Consider the following 19,508-nt stretch of genomic DNA (forward strand, 5'->3'; position numbering starts at 1 on the left):
CTGTGAGGCAGGCAGCGCCATCTCCCCATTTTACAGAGGGCAAAGTGAGGCACAGTGAATTAGGGAAATTGCGAAGATAACACAGGGTCTGTGGTGTAGGAGGGAATTCAGCCCGGAACTCACGTGTCCCAGACAAGTGCTCAAATCACTGGCTGAGCCATTCTCTCTATACTACCGTAGTATTCTAATGAAAAACCAACAACCCAAGTATCAGAAAGCCAGGAGATAGAGTTAAGGTTCAATGTAAATATAAGTTAAATATTTGAGAGTCTGGAAATACACAATTGCTGGGACAGCTTGCAAGAGAACCAATAAGTGCCAGCTGATCAGACATCTTTATGCCGGGTGCAAGTGGGAGACCACAGCTCATTTCGCACAAATCACTGAACAACCTTTGGACAATAGTATCTTCTGGTCACTGGACTGGACCTGAAACCAGAGGGTGGAAGTGAAAAGTTCCATGTACCACAAGTATGCAGCCTGAGCAACCAGCATCACGCTGTCTATCCTTTGAGTAATGGGCAGTGGGATACACATGCCGCTTGGCTGTGTTCCGCCACGTGAGTGTAAGTACACCTGAATCCTGATATTTACTTTGAAAGAGAGGTTAAAAGTTAACGGGTGTTTTATTAAAATAGTGTGTCTTGATTCTCTATAATGGGATTTATCTCTTGAGGCCAGTCTCGCCCTCAGATTGAGGGAATGTAGACTGGCAGTGAAATGCCATATGAAAGGGCGTTAAAATGCTCTCACATAACAGTGGAACTTTGTTGACTATTCCAGGTGCAGAAAATGGAGAAGTAAAAATGATTCTAAATGTTTGTTTTCTAAATGACAGACCTAACGTTTGCGGCTCAAGATTCCACTCTTACTGCTGCCCTGGATGGAAAACGCTGCCTGGAGGAAATCAGTGCATTGTTCGTGAGTATCGACTTTCCTTTTAACGACATCACAGGGCATCTCCCAGGAACTAGCCACCTTACAGTGATGAAATGCACAATCCACCCTCTCAGCAGATTAAATGAACATTCCTAATCTAATTTAAATGAGCAGGAGCACTGAATGTGTAATCTGTAGTCTCTGCAGGATGCAAATCCTGATTAAAGATAAGTGGTTGTAATATGCACCATTTAATAGATATAAGATGTGGCCCTTAGACACCAGCAAAATTGTCACTGTGGCCTTTAAACTGGACAGTTTGGACAACGGGTCTAGAACATTAGTCCCCAAAGGGCCATTGATAGGAACTGGATTCTATCCCTGCCTCGGTCACAGAGCTCCTGCATGATTCTGGGCAAGTCACTTCAACCACAATTTTCATGCATGGTCACTAATTGTGTATTCCTCATTTTCTGGGTGCCTGACTTTGAACATGCGGGGTCTGATTCACAGAAGTGCTGAGCGCTCACAGCCACAACTGAAATCAACGGGAGCTGGGCTTTGGACATACAAAATGCTAGATAATGCTAAATATGCTGAAAAATCAGGTCCTAGGTGTCTCAAATTGGGCTCCCAAAATCAGTGGATACTTTTGACCTTAATCTCTCTGCACCTCAGTTCCCATCTGTGAAATGGGGATAATCCCACCCCCTCATCTCACAGGGGTGTTGTGAGAATAAATTCATTAATGTTGGTGAAGCGCTCAGATCCCATAATGATGAGCACAATAGAAAAGGCCATGAGGAAATTAATAATTCTCTATTCATAGCAGGGTTTGCATAGTCTGCAGCAAATAAGGCCCGTGGCTGCATATTAACCAATGAGGCTAAATCAAAATATTGACTAGCTACTCATTAAGCGAGTACTATCCATGCTGTGCACTGAACGAGGCAGCGATCCTGTGGAAAACATAGTCTGTGGCATGTAATTAAAGACTGTACCATAACGCCTACACAGAGGGTTTCTTAGACAGCCGTACATCTGGTGTTTCCTAACTCTTAAGAGACTTTGCAATCTTAATAATACTCCTTTAACATAGGTTTTGCATGTAGTTTATATGAATACTACTCACCGAAGACATAAAAAGAAAACAAAGAACCAAGACCACCCAAGAGTTAAAAATGAAGGAAAGAGACTTCTCACCCAAGCGTGGTTTGGTGAAAGAGTAGGGTGGCCCATTTTTCCCCAAAGGGAAAACAGGATGCCGTGTGGGGCTGGCCTGAGCCCTGCCTCCCCCTGCCCACCCGTGCGGGACTGGGCTGAGACCCCTGCTGCCCACCCATGCAGAGCTGGCCTGGCCCAATCTGCCCATCTCTGTTTGCCCGCCCACAGCAGGGCTGACCCATCCCAGCCTGAGCCACCCGTCTTTGCTGCCCGCCCGCATGGGAGCGGGCCAGCCCGTCCCGAGCCCTCCATGCCTGCCACCCACCTGAGCCCTCCCTCCCCCATGGGGATGGTGTCACCGCTCGCCCCCCTGCACATTCCTCTGCACGCTGTTAGAGGTCAAACCCCACTTTTTCGACAAAACAGGGCATTTGTCCCATGTGCTCTTGTCAGTTGTTGCCAAAAAAGTCGGGAAGGCTGGAATAGGACTTAAAAAAGGGACTGTCCTGGCCAAAACTGGACATATGGTCACCCTGTGAAAGTGGGATTAAAATAAACTCACGAACCCTCAATTCTCCTCACCACAGGAAATCCTGCTGATTAATTTAGCTGTGCCGTGCCTCTGAAAAAACTCTGCCGATGATACCAGGAGTTGATTTAATACCGGTTGTATCACGGGGGTTAGGGAATTTGCAGCCAATGGCATGTGAGATTAGTGACACTCAGCACTGCCTGCCGACTCCCCTCCAAGCTGTAACGCGTGCCATCTGGGTTCAGGGTCCGCCTTGGGAACTGTACTTTGCAATTGTTTTTTATAAAACACATGGAGATGAGAGCTTCTTGCTGGGCTCTAATAAATCTCTGCTTACACAGATGAAATAACTCTGCCAGAATGCTGTCTGGCTTCTTGGTCCAAGGCGGGGCACTCTCCCACAAAGGAGAGCGGGAAGAGTCAGGCATGGAAAACAATGCTCCAGTTGACCCTGGATAGGTACCGGATATAGTCTGTTCATATACTGTTGGTAGTACTCTTCCCATTCCACTTGTATCTCTGGAGGATGTTAAACAGAAGCCAATGGAGGTGGCTGAGGCAGACGTGTGATATTCATTTTCTTCTTTTCTCCCTCCAGCAATTTGCCGTAACTCTTGTGGTGAGGGGTTTTGTTCACGGCCAAACATGTGCACGTGCTCCAATGGTCAGCTGTCCCCCAACTGCGGCTCCGGTGGAGGTAAGATTGCCATTCCCTTGCTGATGCTGACTGGCTATCTCTGAGAGCACCCAACACCTCTTTCAACTGTCCCCAAAAAGTTTGTGCTCCTGGGAACCAGTAGTACAGGTTCCGGGTAGGGCTGTGCAAAACTTGTTGAATGAAATGATTTTCCAGAGAAAAATGCAGATTCAGCATCACCAAGTCATTTCACAACTTTGTGTGATTTTACACAATTGCTTTGATTGAAGCATCCTTAAAAAAAAAATTTCCCCCAAATCGAAACATTTCATTTTGATATTTTGGAAACAAAATGTTTTGATTTTTCCATTTGAAATGACTTTTTGTTTCAAAATTTCCTTTAATTTCCTTAAATTCCTTTAAAAATGTTAAACAATGCTAGCCTCTAGATGAAATGTTTCTCTTTGGGTTGCACAAAAGGTTTTGTTTGACCCAAAATGAATTTGTTTAAACTTTAGATTCATCGAACATTTCTAAAAACTTTGGTTTCAGTTCAACCTGAGGTTATTTTCCCCCCAATTTTTTTGAATTACCAGTGAACTAAAACAAAATATTAGTTGCCCAGCTCTAGTTCTGGTTTAAATGTAGCAGGAATCGCAAAGGTCACAAAACCCTGCCGTGTTCTCACTGAAAAGCTCCTTGTCCTCAAAGAAAATCAATTATTTTGTAATTTCTGCTACAGTCCAGTGAGCCACCTCGGCATAGTAAACTCCTGTTCGGCACCTCTCAGGACTAGTTCTCATTGTGACAAAGCATTTACAACATGTTTTGCCAAAAAGTCCATATACTGCTGATGGTTCCTGGCAATTAAACTCTATGTTAACCATGTTTATTTAGGAAATAAAAGTGCTGTCTATCTAAAGCAAGCTCTAAAAGGATTTGCTTAGGCCAGGATTTGGGTGTCAGAAAGAAATGTCCAGCTGTTTCTGGTAGGCTCAGATGACATCTGAAGGTCATACACTGGGGAGTCAGGAATCCCAAAAATGCATTGCCTTTTTCCCCTGCCTTGCTCTCTGACCCCAGTGACCACTGTGAGCAAACCCTCGGGAGCCCCAAATCATCCACACAGGGAACTAATTGCACACTCCACGGCACTGAGAATTAGTAAAAACATGAAAGGCAAAAAGGTTCTGGCTTAGCATTGGGTGGAATGGAGGAATGGGGAATTGACCTTTAGAGAATCTGTGTGAGGAGAGGAGATGGGGAAGAGGAGGGGGCGGTGAAGCCTTCTTTTGAATGCCACAGCTGTTCCTGAATGCTCTCTGATTGCTCTCTGATTCCATGTGCAATCTGCCCCACAACGAGCCTGGAGCCGGGCAGCAGGAGAAGCTCTGGACTGCTCAGGGTTCCCAGCAGACCTGTACAAAGGACTAAACTGTGGAGAACTTTTCAGCTTTGAACAAACAGCAACAGTCAAGTAGCCAGAGCGCAGTAAGCTGTCGGGGTCAGCGTATTTCCATGAGCCTATAGTAATCTCGGCCAGATGTATTCAGGACTCCTGGAAGTGACTGACACGGCCTGCAGCCATTCACCTACACTGCAGACAGAGACCCTCCACACAGAACACTCTCCCCTTCTGATAGTCTGAACAAGGGGGACAGAGGACCCTTTGTGTGGGAAATACCTCTCCCACAGTCCCCTGTTGTCAGCTTTGGGTTGCAGTGCCAGTACCTTGGTTTCTGCTGCAGGACATACCCTGGCACAAGCTGGTTTGGCTTCGCTTCTTTGTCATGTGGATTCAATACAATAGGATGAATTGCCATTGCTGGCTGGTTGTGGAAAACCAGCTCCCTGTGGGTTACCTCTTTCCACTCTGCAGCTCATCTCCTGACCTGCACAGACATGAACAGTTTGTGCAGAAAGGGAGGGGAAATGATCACAATGGGAATCTGCAGGCGAGCGAGGTGGTTCGGTCTCCGGAGATGGCAGTGGGAGCGTTTCTTTGTTGTCTCCTCAGAGGAATTAGATACATTTGCCAAAACTTCCACAAAGATGAGTGTAACCTCTGCAAAGTCGGCTTGTCTGTCCGGTGCCACACACACGTGTCATGTTACTCCTTATCCCAGCTTGCCTGGAAATGCCAGTTCTGCTCTCCGTTCCTCCTGTGGAACTGCCATGGACTTCAGTTGCTGTTAGATGGGAGTGACTGAGGGTCAAAACTGCCTCATAGTATAGAAATGCACCCTCACCCTCTGCTCCCCTTTGTCAGCAAGGAAGGACCCAGCCATACGTCTTCTTTTGGATGGCATGCGTGCAGCCAACTCTCTTCCAGCCTGTGGATGTTGATACTAGATAGTGGAGTCTTTTTCTTTGTCTTTTGGTGTTTGAGCCTTTGGGAGCCACATTTTCCAGCTTTCCTCTGCCACCGTGAGGGACAACAAACTTAGTTTTAAAAAAGCTGAGCGTTTCACATAACTCCCTGACTCCAGGAACTGGGCCTTTAAGAAAACCCGCAAAGACAATGTGACTTGCAAGAACAGCACGAGAGTCAGCAGTAGTAGCTCTCTGGCTCCCAGACAGATATTCTGACATTAAAAGTAAAGTCGCATCCAGGAATGAATATTGCAGAACTCAAGCTGTGTGCGCCCCAGTACTTTCACATGCGCTGCACTGGCTGTTTAAAAGCATGGCACCTACTGCTGCTTTGCACGTCTAGATGTCTGTTACCCATGGGTCTCCGAGCCCTTTACACTCACCCGTTCAGCCTCGCCACACTCCTGGATGGTGACGACATTATTAGACCCACCTTACACACTGGGGAGCTAAGCCATAGAGAGAGGGCGTGACTTGCTTAGTCACATGGTGACTCAGTAGCAGAACACAGGAATCTTGGATGCCGAGACCTGGGTTCAAACCACTGGACATCATTGCTTCTGTAATCACTGCCAGGAGCCACTGACTTGGTTTCCCAAAGTAATGAGAAACCAACAATTGCCGCCAACACAAATATTTGAATGCATTCGATTTTGTAAGTGTTCCAGGCACCTCAAGGCACGCACGGAGCATTCAGCTAGTCTTGCTGCAGCCGCTCTAACGTTATGTCTGCCCAGCAATCAGGAGGGCATGTGTAGACGTAACCAGGCCAGCGTGGGTCTAGCTAATTCAATCACAATAGCAGCGAAGTTCCAGCAGCATGGGCTAGCCACTTGAGTAGTTGTTACCCAGGGTCCTGGGCAAAGTCATACAGCACCTGCTGCCATGGCTTCTAGTCCCTGCCATTGTCCATGGAGCTCCCCAAGTCAATGCTGCAGTCTCACCCCTTGCAGTGCAGACATACCCCCCAGTGCTTCCCTGTCTGCACTTCTTACTGCTCCAGTCCGGCTCCTGCAGAAGTCAATGAGTGTTTTTCCACTATTCAGTGGAAGCCAAATCAGCCCCCAGTGATAGCACCCCCCACCCCAAGGCCCCATAGAGGTGCTCATTCCTCCCCGTGCTCTGGTTGCAGAGGACACCCCGACACAAAGCTATGCTATGCTAAGGCATTAGCTTGCCTCACTTTGGCATCAGGAGACAACAGAGGGCTATGGAGAGGCATGGGGCTATTCTCCCTTCAGGCTGTCTGTCTGCAGGGACCTTCCTAGGTGCTTTATAATGCACCTTCAAAGCCTGTCCGGAGAGAAATTGCCACCTAACTGGACTCAGTTACAAACAGGCCAGTGAGTCTCGCAGGAGGCTGGTTCCACTGGGGTTCCCCATTGACAGGAAGAAATTATTGAGATCCTGTAAAGTCCTTTCAAGATCCTGCTCTGAACATCGCTATCGACTGGCCAGGGAGTGTTTCTATATTTGCCTTTCTGTGGGAAAGCCATTGTGAACCGGCTGCTGATCCAGTCCCAGGGAAACAGCCCCCGTGAACAGCGAGCCACATCTGGGGTGTAACGCAGGGAAGGAATTGTAAAGCTAAGCCTGCAATGCTGACTTAAAAGTGCCCCCTTGTGCTGCTATGGTGACCTGATGTCCCAATTTTATAGGGAAAGTCCGGATATTTGGGGCTTTGTCTTATGTAGACATCTATTACTCCCCTCCCCCCCCATCCTGATTTCTTACTCTTGTATCTGGTCCCCCTATGCACCATGCTCCTGCTAATGTTCCAAGAAACTGCAGCACACAGAAGAACACCCCCGACCATCAGAATGCTTCCTGGGGAATGGTGGCTGGGTCTCAGAGTGACCGGAGTCAGGGGCCATATGTTAGCAATCTCACAGGAATGTAGGGAATGTGTATACAGTATATAGGTCTGGGCACGTGCCTAGCATTCCTCTGGGTCGGTGGGGAGGGGGGATTTCACAATGTATCTGGCGGGTAAGCTCCCCAGGAGGAGAATGCCTGGGGTCTGGCATTTGTACTGGAGGCTGTTTGGCTTTGTATCGATCATTAATGCTTCAGGGAGGGGAGCAGGCTTGCCCTGCGTGCCAAAGGCAGGCAATAAAAGCCACTCGGCTCTTTTCTGTCATGAGCAAGGGTCACTTGCACCATACTCTTCCACAAGCAATGAAAGGGACCACTTGGATAGCAATAATCACAGGAGACATTGTCTGCAAACACCCTGCTGATTCCTGGCCGAGCTGCTGCAGCCAGTTCTCACTGCAAATATGCTATCAATCTACTCTAACCCCAGCGAGGGTTAACCCTTACCCCTCTGAGCCTAGGTGCGGTGGTGACGGGTGCCCTGTAAATACTTGACATAGGTAACACACAGATAAAATCTTGATGAGTACAATTTCCTCTGCACATGCTGGCTTCACACTGAGTCTGCTTCACTATACATGTGGCAAAGTCAGCTCTGGTTTAACTCCCTGGTTGTCAGTGTGGTTATACCCCAGGGGAGTGTGAGCCAGGATAAGTAAACCTTTGCAGAAACGCTGGCCTTTGCCCCAGCACCCATCCTTCCTCTGAAGCTCCCGCTACACTGAAGAGGTCCGGGGAGTTATTCAGAGGGGGGTGGAATGAAGAAACCACCACAGGCTAGGGCACCTTTGGATACACATCTAGACTCCTGAGTCCTTCCCCAAATCTGAATCTAAATAAGGAGGGGTCTGCTTAAATCGTGGAGAAATCGCACATTTTCACCGGTTGGTCACGCCATAAATAGCCCTTACTCGGCGCTGCTGCCGGCACCGGCACTGCCTTCCGAGCTGGGCGCCCAGTCAGCAGCCGCCGCTCTCTGGCTGCCCAGCTCTGAAGGCAGCACTGGTGCCTCCAGAATAAGGGTGGCAATACCGTGACCTCCCTCCAATAGGCAGGTGACCCCCTTTTGGGTCGGGACCCCGAGTCTGAGAAATGCTGTGCACTTCTGTGCACTTTTACCCTGTAGTATAGTAAAAGTTCACAAAAGACCAGATTTCACGGTCCGTGATATGGTTTTCACAGCGGCGAATTTGGTAGGGCCCCACCCATCGCTATAAAAGCCCCCTTGCTCCATATGGTGCCAGTGGTGGGAGTGGAGTGCAGGCAGCTGCAGATGAAGGGAAAGGGGCTGACAGGAACTGGCATGTGTAGGTGGCTGGATCTCTCTGCAGTGCCACTGCGCAGCCCTTGTGGATGGAATTCACACCGCAGCTTTCCCAGTGTGGTTTAGCTGGAGCGATTGGCACCGTGAGGCTAGATCCTTTCAGCTCTGGGACTGGAGGACAAAACAGCTTTGGAACCAGTGCCCTTTTCAGCAGAGACTAACAGGCGTCTGAGAGCCTAAGCAGTGCTTTTGAGTTCCCAATGTTAGTAAGCTTATTGCTTACGCCTCCACTGGGGCTGGTCTCTGGCCACAGAGAAACAGCATGAGCAGCACACACTGTACGTGGTACAAACCATCCCTGGAAATGCATGAAATAAATACAGACCAAATATGCTGAGCCCCCCAGATGCAAAGTCCTCAGATCTCCAATGCCATTCCTCACGCCTTCAGGCTTCCCATCAGTCCCTCTCCTATTGCTAATTCCTGGAGCTGCTAAGTACTTGAAGTGATGCACTCCAAAAGGAAAGATGCAGAATGTGCCCATGCAGGGAGCTCTTCAGGCCTGTGCAGGGAGAGCAGGGAGGGGAGTGAGGTGGGTACCGCATAGGCAATGCTGCTAGGAGGTATTGTGCCTGCCCAGGGTAGTAGCGGCATGTGCAATGCACCTGGCTGTGCATGCTCACTTGCAGTGCCTACTGCCCTTGGGCAGAAATATAGCCTTCACTGCCCCCAGCCCGTCTGGAGGTGCCGTCTCCTGTGTAGGGAGGAGGCAGAGCCATGGCAACCACCTCGGCAGATCAGTTTCTGGGAAGTTCAGCCCGCTCCCTTCGTATGGACAACAGGGCGCCCCCATGGCTCTGGGGCACCTGTTCAGGTTTGTCACAACAGCTTTTTCCGACAAAAAAACGTTTAGATGAAATTTTTCTAACCAGCCCTTCTTATCAATTCTTACCCGTGCCTGTCTTCCTTCCACAATGCATTGTTCACACCCGTTAACAGCCTGAACTCCAACGTGCAAAACTGTGCAAAACTCCACATGAAATCTGTATGTCCTCCTTTTCAGATACGGTTTATCTTTTGGATTGCTTACAGGAAAAAAGAGAACAACTTTTAACGTGCGTCTCTTTGAAAGTGCGCTAGAGTTCAGGCTGCAAATGGGCATTTATAGCACAAGGAGACATATACGTATTTTCGACAAAATCCAAAACCAAACTCTCTTTTAAAAGAAGGACATTTACTTTTAACATGGGTCCGGCTTGTATGTGTGTCCGAGTCCCGACTGCTTTGTGGTTTAGAAAGCGGTGGGTGCAGTGCACCATGGAACAAGGACAGCGCTATGCAGGACAGACTAAAAAGTGGGTCCAAACACTGAGGAAAGAGAGAGAGCGATTGCTCAGGATGATACAAGGCTGTGGAACTAAGAGGCATGGAATTAAACTAAAAGCAGAAGCCACTGGGATAACGCCCAGACAATATTGCCAAATAATGACTCCTGTGAGGCTGTGGAAGGACAGGACAATGCTGTAGAAAATATACAGACCCTCAGGTGGAGTCCATTGAGGGAGCTGCATCGAAGGATGCCTGCTTCCTCCAGCAAGGCTAAGGCCCAGTGCAGGGAACAATCCTGCCCTGCCCCCTGTGAACTGGGCTAGACAAAACAGGTGTCTCACTTCTGGGGAAGGATTAGTCAGAACTTGCTTCTGGCTTTTTCCCAATTCATCAGTTCCTCATGGGCATGTACGAGAGCAATAAAAATAGCATCCAGAGTGTATGGAAGAGGGGCAGACAATAGGATTTACTGGTATAAGAAGCCCAGCGCTAGTCAGTCTATAGAATATCCTCAGTAGATAGCCAAGGCATTAATAGCTCTAAGCCCATAGGCTCAGATCCAACAGGACAGCAATGGGGGTCTTTCCACGGCATTTAATGGGAGCTGGGCATGTGTAACCTCCATTCGTCTTCGATTCTCCCGGGAGTTGATGTCACATTAAGAAGCAGCACCACACGTGAGGTGCAAGGTCATTGTTTGCCTGGTGGTTTGCAGCTCCAGAGAAAGAAGGTCCCGGACTCTCATACAGTTTTCCTGCTTTCCTCCACAGTCCAAACCTGCAATGTCAGATGCATGAATGGGGGAAGCTGCAACGAGGAATCCTGCCTCTGCCAGAAAGGATACACTGGAACTTACTGTGGGCAACGTGAGTACCTGTATGACCCTTCCCTGGGTTATTCATCTCTGTGGCTTTTGTGTGAAAGACAGTGCTGTGTTCAGGAGGCTGGGTGAATAGCTCTTCCATGGGGTAACCCTCCAGCCAGCGACCCTGTCTACTGCCAAGTTTATCTGGGCACCAGAGACACTTGAGAAAATTAAGTTTGGGCCCAATTCTCTGCTAATGTAAACAGGTGCAGTTCTGATTTCAGCTGACCCCAGCAAAGTGTTTGGCCCCTTGTGTCTATTCATCTTTTCATAAGGGTTTAGTAGCTTGTTAAATAATCACAGAGGTTTATTCACTTGCTCACAGTCCTTACTTAACAGACAGTCTTCTCCAGATACCTACCCCAGAGCTGAGTGAATTTCTTCTGAGTCCCACATTTGTGACTAAGATTTGTTACACCCAGCTGAAAATACAGAGCCAAGTTCAGTCTCAGTTACAGCCAGTTAGCTGTGCTTAATAATAGACGTGCCTGTTCTAAACAATAGCACTAAAGGAAAAGTCATCACCTCTTGCCCCCAATTGGCCCCTGCAATCCCACTGGTTTCATGGTCTATGCACAGCTCTGAGTGAGATCTAGCTGTTCACAGTCCATGAGCTGGTGGCTTTTTTCCTTACATCTTTTATTTAGAATCCGCTTAGTTTCAATAATACCTTCACCTCAGGCAAGCAACACTGAAAACGCCATGTATCATCTCCCTAGAGACATGAAGACAAGCCTGTAGCTTTCTGTGTATCACTAATATTGCTAAGAACCACAGTCACTGTTCCCAGAAACTCAGTCCCATGGGGCTTGCCCAGAAATTAGATAGGAAGGAACCGTCCTCTGGCCAACTTCTGCCCTCACTTGTAGCTTGGCTTTATGCTTTTGTTCTTGTTCATGGATATCCAAGCCCCATTCTCTTCTCTCACAGAGTGATGTAAAACCAAAGGGAGAAGAGATTTAAACCCAAAGATTTATAAATCTATAAACTGTTGCAAATTGTGTGGGTTTGTATTTATTCCTCATTGCCCCTTGGTGGGCTACAGTCCCTGGTTCTGCTCTGTTGCCTCTCTGCTATGCTCTCAGAACTGCGTCTAGATCTTCCCGCCAGGCTTTTGGCTAAAGAACGGCAGAGTCCAGAATTAATCCACTACAGTTCCTTGCTTTGTGTTTGTATCCGTAGAAAAGGTTTAATAATTTGCCAGCTTTGTCCTTTGTTTATTTATGGGTGTGTATCAAGTGCCCGAGGTTAGCCCATATCTGAGCCTGTGGACCATTTATACTTCCTATCTCAGAGCAAAAAGACTTCCCCTCAGAGAGATGGGCATTAAATCTTGTCCTAAGGTCAATACACCAGATTTCTTTGGAAAGTCGAAGCAAACCTCAGAGTTCATGGCCCTCTATTGAGAAAGCCCTTTGCAAACCCTCAGATATTTAAATCCTGGAGCCATTGGTTGGTGTGTCCCAGGTAATCTGGATGGCCTTGGTGGTGCATAGGGACAGAGGTGTCTGTCTCAGGTAGCTCCCCTCACCTGCCCCATTCTTTCTTGAAGCCATTCCCAAATAACTAGCAGCAGAAGAGGTGAGGGTTGTGGTCACACAGGGTGCGGGAGCCTGCAATGATGGGGGGTTGTGAAGATGGCTGAGTTTGGGCTATTGGAGGGGCATGTACAGATGTGACACTTGTGACCCATCCTTTTATGCGTGGACGGGGCTATCACGTCATCCCTATGTGACTGACAAATGCAGCCTGTGCTGCCACATCTCCAAGGTCGTGGATCTTCCCTCCTTTGGGAAGGGAGTCGGTCAGAGTTCACTCATTATTTCCTGTGTCCTTGTCTTCCTCGGGCTGTTCTTTCTGGGTTGTAGGGCCCTTCTCTCTGCTTTCAGCTGGTTCATGCCATGCTGCTTTGCTTTCATGCCCTCAGTCAGTTCTCGGAGATCTCAGTCCCATGTCTGTCCTGTAGCGGCAGTGACTTCCAGTTCAGCCATCTGCACCCATGCCCCGGGGGCTGGGCCTGCTTCTTCTGAAGCCCCTGGGGCTTGTTTTAGCTCTGCAGCAATTCTGGGTGCCTCTTCCGGCACTTTAGGTTTCTCCCTGAAGAGCTTTCTGGATCTCTCTCTTAGCTGCATGGATTACAAACTGGTCTCTGGCCAGAGAGATCCCACATTTGGTTGTCATAGACCAGGAGAGCCTTGGTGGCCAGGTACCAGGGGGCATATTCAAAATCACGGACCGATTCTCCCTTTTCATGTCTCTGCTCGTTGAATTCTGCTCAGTTCCACATGGGGTGTGTGGTCTGAGCTACAGACTGCTGTAGTGCATCCTTGACAGAGGCAAATTGCCCCGAGGTATCTTTCAAACACCCCCTATGCGTTGCTTCAGAGCAGCAGGCCAAGAAAATCTTCCTTGGTGGCCTCATTCCAGCCATTGATTCAGGCGGCTTGTTCAAAATGGTGGATCCAGCTGGCCCAGCCCTGATCATCTCCAGCATAAACTCTGGGCATGAAGATGGGTGGCTGCATCTCTCTGCCATCACTGGTCCATCTGTTTCCGCTCTTGGATCTCAGGGGAACATTTCAATCTTCAGGGTTGTTGATTTCTGTCCACCAAGGAGCCCCTGGGCCCCTCGATCCTGTCCCTTAAATCTTGCCAGCCAAAGACCCTGGGCACAAAAGGCTGAAACAGCTACAGTTCAAAGTGAGCGATAGCGGTTCCTGTGGGGGTCCTTGGGCAGGTGAGAGCCAGGACTCTTCTGGCCCAGTGCCTGGGCTGCGCTCTCCAATCCAGCCTCTATTCCAGCAAATAGGTGCTTCTAGGGTTCCAAGACAGGCTCAGTTTGTGTCTCTCTTGGAGGCCCCCCCGCCATGGCTCCCTGCCCAGCCACTGCTGCTCCCACATAAGTCCCACACAGACCTGCCCAGGGCTGTAACTTCCTGTAGTCGCAGCTCTGCATCCGTTCCTGCCTCCAACTTCTCTCTAGTTCCTGCTGCTACGTGGCTCCTGCTTCAGGTTCCAAACAGAGCCCAGCCACCTAGTTCAGGACCTTTCCTTTCACCTCGCCTGGTGGGCAGGGGTCTGATGGGAGTTGTAGCTCCCTGCTTTGCCGGTCCATCCCAATCAATTCAGCAGAACTTTCACAAACCTTTAAGATATTGGCAGCACACCACTGCCAAGGTCTGGAAACAACGGCGGGACCAGCTGGCAACTTTCCAGGAGCACAGGGTAGCAGATGGCAGCTGCCCTGAACTCTAATGCAGAAGTGTGGGCCTTGAAAAGCATAGGTGCCAGCATGCAACGTGCTTAGCCTGTAACACTCAGCACAGACCAGGCAGGCTGAGACTTGTATTTTCTTTGGGCTGAAGCTTGGTATAAAGATGAGGGTAGCATCAGGATACCATGTAGGACCCCATGGGCCCCATTTAGGGTCAGTGTATGGCTGGCCCTCTGCAGGTGTGCTGGGGAGAGGACCTGGGTACCACAGTGCACCTGGGCTGGCTGTGCCGTGTTAACACTGTCATCAGCATTGGAGGTTCTGCGGGGGAGGGTCCCTGTGTGAGGTGTGACCTTTAGTGAACTAATGAGTGACCACCCTGGAGTGTGGGAGTGAGTGCAGACACAAGACGTGCCCCACACCTCCCTGCCCCGGAGGCATCGTGACGGCCAACACAACTTAACCTGACACGCACCATTTCCTCCTGCAGGATCCAGCACCAAGGGAAATTCCCTATGTCACTGCAGGACTTCCACTCTCTTTCCTCCTCTCTTTGCTCTTTGCCTCAGGTCGTGGCCATCACAAATCATTCCTGCCTCCCTGAGAGCTCTCCTAGCAGGGGGATCAGAGTCAGGTTCTCCCTCTTACATGCACATCATGACTAAATAATTAACCCCTCCCATCGTTACCGTGTGAAATAGCCTTGCCCCAAAGCAGACTTTCACTCATTAGTCATTGCAGCTGCGCGAGTTTTAATACGACTCCTGTGCATTATATACTGGGCTTTCAGAAATGATTGGCTTTGCGCATCCTGTCCCTGCTCCATCTCTTGCGTCCACACGGCCTCTCAGGCTCATTGTGCTGGGACGGGTGGTGCCGACCTTTTGTTCTACATTCAGATCCAGGAATGCACTGAGGAGGTGGGACTGACAATCTGAAGGAGATGGGTCGTGGCCCCTCTGGTGCTGTGCCAGTTACAGCTGGGCTCGATGAGGAGATAGGCTACAATGCTCTCCCTGGTTTGTCAGCCTTATTTTCCTTTAGCTGCTAGCTTCCAATGATAGGTTGCATTAAGGGTGACACACAGGCTGGTACCAGCAGGGGTTGGGGCCTGTCACTCCCCTACCCCTTTGATCTGGGGTGATACTTTCTAGAGTCTCTAATCCCCTCTTTAATTTCCAGACCCAGGCTGCAGCTCATATGATGGCATTCTTGGGGGGATTGCACCCCTCCCATTTTTTTTTGGTACCTGTGAGAAACAGCTTCTATGGTCACAGCCCAGAAGCTGTAGCTGGGAGAAATAGCACAACATAAATTTGTTTGCAGTGTTGTTGTAGCCCTGTGGGCCCCAGGCTAGAGAGACAAGGTGGGTGAGGGAATATTGTTCATTGGACCAACTTCTTTCAGTGAAAGTGACAAGATTTCGAGCTACACAGAGCTCTTCTTCGGGGTCTGGGGAATCTGAGTACCTTTCCCAGACCTGAAGCAGGGCTCCGTGTAGCTCAAAAGTGTGTCTCTTTGGACAGAAGTTGGTCACATAAAAGATACTACCTCACCCACCTTGTCTCTACAAAATAAATTGTTTGCCCAGCACCTTGAGAAGGAGAAGGACCCTGGGACTCTGAAGCTCTGCCTAATCTGAGCCCTGAGACCTGCACAGCGTATGAGGGATGAGTCAGACAAGTAGATCATTTCCTGAGCCAAGGGCCAGAGTGACATACCAAGGTAATCAACTACCGGCCCAAGATGGCCTATCCATGTTTGGGGCCAGCCAGCCACATGCACTGAACACAGGTTCAATAGAAGGTAGCAGGAGACACAGCCCCTCAGTTGCTCTTGGACAGAGAGCAGAAAAGGAATCTGAGACTCCACTATGCAGGAGAGGTGGATTATTCAAGGGAAGAGCTGTTTGGTTGTTGCCTGGGTGCCTGAAGACAGCCGTTTTTTAAAGCAATGATGGGGAGACAGACAGTGCCGACCACCTGGGTCTGTGCGCCTGCTGTCAAGTGGTATCTCAGAAAAATTGTTTTTCTTTTGTAATCATGTTGTGACACTCCCAACATCTCCTGGCAGACTCGCTGATCTTTTGAAGGGACACATCCCGTCACACTGGGTTTTGCCCACTGTTTTTCCTTGGGATTCAGGATTTCCACTCAGGGAGTCAGCTGCTCTTTTCATGTTGCAGATCACTGCATCAGCTTGCTGCTAGTGTGTCTGAAGCTATGTCTTCACTAACGGAGGCAAATTCGTCGCTGTCAGATCGACTTATCTGGATCAACTGAGCGGTCAGTGAAAACCCACTCAGTGGATCCAGAAATCGATGTACTAAGACCACCTTCTCAAGTGGCGTAGTGCTGCGTCGACGGGAACACGGTTCCTGTCGGTGCAATGCAGTGAAGACGGCGCGCAGAACAGAACCACAGCAGTCGACTGGAGTTACGCAAGCTTTTTCGTAGTTTGCGTAACTCAGGTCGACTAACGCCAGCTCTCTGAGGTAAGTGTAGACAAGCCCTGAGTTCCAGTCAGGTTTGTCCCTGGTTCTTCACTGCAAGTGTGTGAGAAAAATCCCTGGTCTTCCTCTCCCTCTCACTTGACTTTTGACATGCACCATTTTGCTCAGATTTGGGCATGTCTAGCACAAGTTTTCCCTTTTCACAAATTTTTCTTTTGTACTTCTTCATATTTGGATCACAGAGCTAAAGCTGCGTTAACTGAGATTCTAGCACACAGCAAAACCTCTCTGTTGACTGAGCTGTTGGTTTCCAGCCCACTCATAAATGATTTCTTTATAAGCAGGAAAAATTTGGAGTTGCCTTGCTGAAAAAAATATATCTGTCTCTTTAGGATTGGTATCTGGGGAAGATCCCTGAACTGCAAATAATATACAATAACATAAAACATGGGAGGCTCCAAATTCTGCAACTTTCATGTACCTTATATATCATGTGTTTTTCCATTAGAGCAGAACTTCCTGGTGTATTGTGTCTGAAGACCGTCTGGTGTAATCTCACCCATCTTTCTATTTCTGAATAGCTGTCTGTGAAAATGGCTGCCAGAATGGAGGTCGGTGCATTGGACCAAATCGCTGCGCTTGTATCTACGGGTTCACTGGTCCTCAGTGTGAGAGGGGTAAGGAGCAGTTTGTTATATTAAGATCACTGATGTTACTACAAAAAAGAACGTAAAAGTTGAAAATTCAAGCCCTCAGAAGTTGTTAGGAAATGCCATGTTAAGATTGCCTGTGCAGTGCTAATTGGCCCCCCTTTTGCATAGTGTATGCATTATGATAGAGACTTTAATTACGTGATCTCATACTATTTTTTCCATAGGACTCCTGCCTCATTCAGTGTACAGGATGGACAGTGGGTAGCTATTCTTTCTAACCTCATCCATCAAGGAATACAGAAATATCAAATCTTCTTTAAGTGCCCTCTGCACATGTCCCTCTTGGACTGTGCCGACCCGGTGCAGATAGGACGGCAGAACCTTCTTTCGTAGCAATGACTGTTTGAAGCACCTCACCCCTCATCTTCTGTCCCCGGCACCCGCACCAGTCAGGGGGCATTGGCACTGTTGCCATCTTAATTCCTTCCAACCACTGCGGCATTAGGACATGAACCCCCTTACATCCGTTTCTTGCTGTAGGTACCAAAAATGAATGAAAATAAAAATATAAAATAATAATAATAAAAATTACATGTTAGGTTAGTAATTAGCTGTGTTTTAGTAGTTAGATAGTTAGTACAGATAGTATAGTTTATAGTTGTTAAAATAGATTAGAAATAGATAACAGTAAAACAAACAATTTACCTACCGACTATGACACCAAAGTGGAAAAAAAAGCTTAAAAAAATGTCCGTCATGTCCAGCATTCTTTCCTTCCTCTGATGCACATGTACGGTGCTTAACGTGTTTAGGCAAAAATCACTCACTGGTATACTGCCAAATATGCAAAATAGACAAAATAGACCACAGGGCCTTCTGTTAAAGGAGGTATTGGCTGCCAAGCCTACAGGATCCAAGAACTCAAAAGGATCGGGCAGTAAACGCAGGAGACTGGAGTCAGTTCTGTCTACTGCTGGATCCAAAGAGTCATCCAGATCAGTGACAAGAGCTTTGGCTTTGGTGCCAGGTTCCGGTTCCAAGTCAGCCGAGGTTCCAATGGTCAGGTCCTTGGTTCCGACCTCAACCATGGTGCAGCCTACCTCAGTCCTGGATCTGGACAAACGTCATAAAGATCCACAAGATGTGCCCAAAACATCTTCCTCAGTTCCAAGGAAGAGAAATCCTAAGCATTTCTCCAGCAGCTCCTCCAACTGCTCGCATGGGGTAGTACCAAGGTTGAAAGACTTGAGACCTCAAGATGCATCCAAGACTACGGGCCTGAGATTAAGATCTGAGGATACATTAACAAAGAGCCAACAACACATAACTGAGGTGACAGCTCAAATTCACTTAGATCTGCACCCCTCTGTGGATCTGACTGACGTGCAATCTCTTCCAGACAAAAGACCAAGACAAGAAGGTTTCAGGGGAAAGTTCCAAGATTTGCAAGGTCGCTACCTGGAGAACAATTCACTTTTTGACGTCTCACTATGCATTAGATTTAGAATCCAGGCCCAGTGCTCGTTTTGGCAGGATAGTGCTTTAGCTGCCATTCAGTTAGGGCTCTTCCCAGCCTCACTGAGGAACTTCTCACCTACCTTCCCTAGGAGTGGGGATATGCAGAGGGCACCCAAAGAAGAAATGGAGGTTAGTTATTTGTCACTGGAGTTCTTTGAGATGCACTCTGCATGTTCCCATTCCCCGCCCGCCTTCCCCGCTTTCGCTGAGTCGTAATTGTAGCATTACTTGGCAAGGAAGTGAGGCACGAGCATCCCTCCTCCAACCATGCTGCCTGACTGGCACGAGCACTGGGGACAGGTCGTGAGGGGTGAGGCACTTCTAACAGGCACTACTGCTAGAATATTCCACTGTTCTGGCTGCAGTGGGTCAGCGCATCCCAAGAGTGTGAATATGCCGAGTGCATCGTGAAGAGCTCCAGTTACCAGCAAGTAACCTCAGTTTTCGTTCTGGGGACTTTCATGGTGCTCATCACAGTAATAACGGAGTACTTCACAAATGTTAATGAATTTCTCTTCACACTGCCCCTGAGAGATGCAGAGGTGGTACTAATTCTATTTTAGAGAAAGGAAACTGAGGCACAGAGCACTAAGGCCAGAATTAGTGAAAATATCCACTAGTTTTGGTGCCCAATACAATTTTGGCTGCCCAATTTTCGGTGATTTTTCTAGAGTATTTAGGATGTTTATAGCACTTTATGTGTTCAAATCACAGTTCCCCCTGACCTGGCTTGCAGTTTTGAGTGCTCAACAC

At 48.4% G+C, this 19,508-nt stretch overlaps 1 protein-coding gene across 1 annotated transcript in view; it reads left to right on the plus strand.

Annotated features, from left to right (window-relative positions):
• The window catches only part of FBN3 (fibrillin 3), a 191,650-nt gene that overhangs the window by 33,267 nt on the left and 138,875 nt on the right, over nucleotides 1–19,508 (plus strand). Inside the window, exons 2-5 of the mRNA XM_067554076.1 lie at nucleotides 839–921; nucleotides 3,174–3,272; nucleotides 10,824–10,919; nucleotides 17,166–17,261. Coding sequence (XP_067410177.1) covers nucleotides 839–921; nucleotides 3,174–3,272; nucleotides 10,824–10,919; nucleotides 17,166–17,261 — 374 coding nt within the window. The remainder of the gene's footprint in view (nucleotides 1–838; nucleotides 922–3,173; nucleotides 3,273–10,823; nucleotides 10,920–17,165; nucleotides 17,262–19,508) is intronic.

This window comes from Emydura macquarii, unplaced genomic scaffold (genome assembly GCF_026122565.2).
Source record: "Emydura macquarii macquarii isolate MOO-44397 ecotype Brisbane River unplaced genomic scaffold, CSIRO-AGI_Emac_v2 contig_306, whole genome shotgun sequence".
Lineage (NCBI taxonomy): Eukaryota > Metazoa > Chordata > Testudines > Chelidae > Emydura > Emydura macquarii.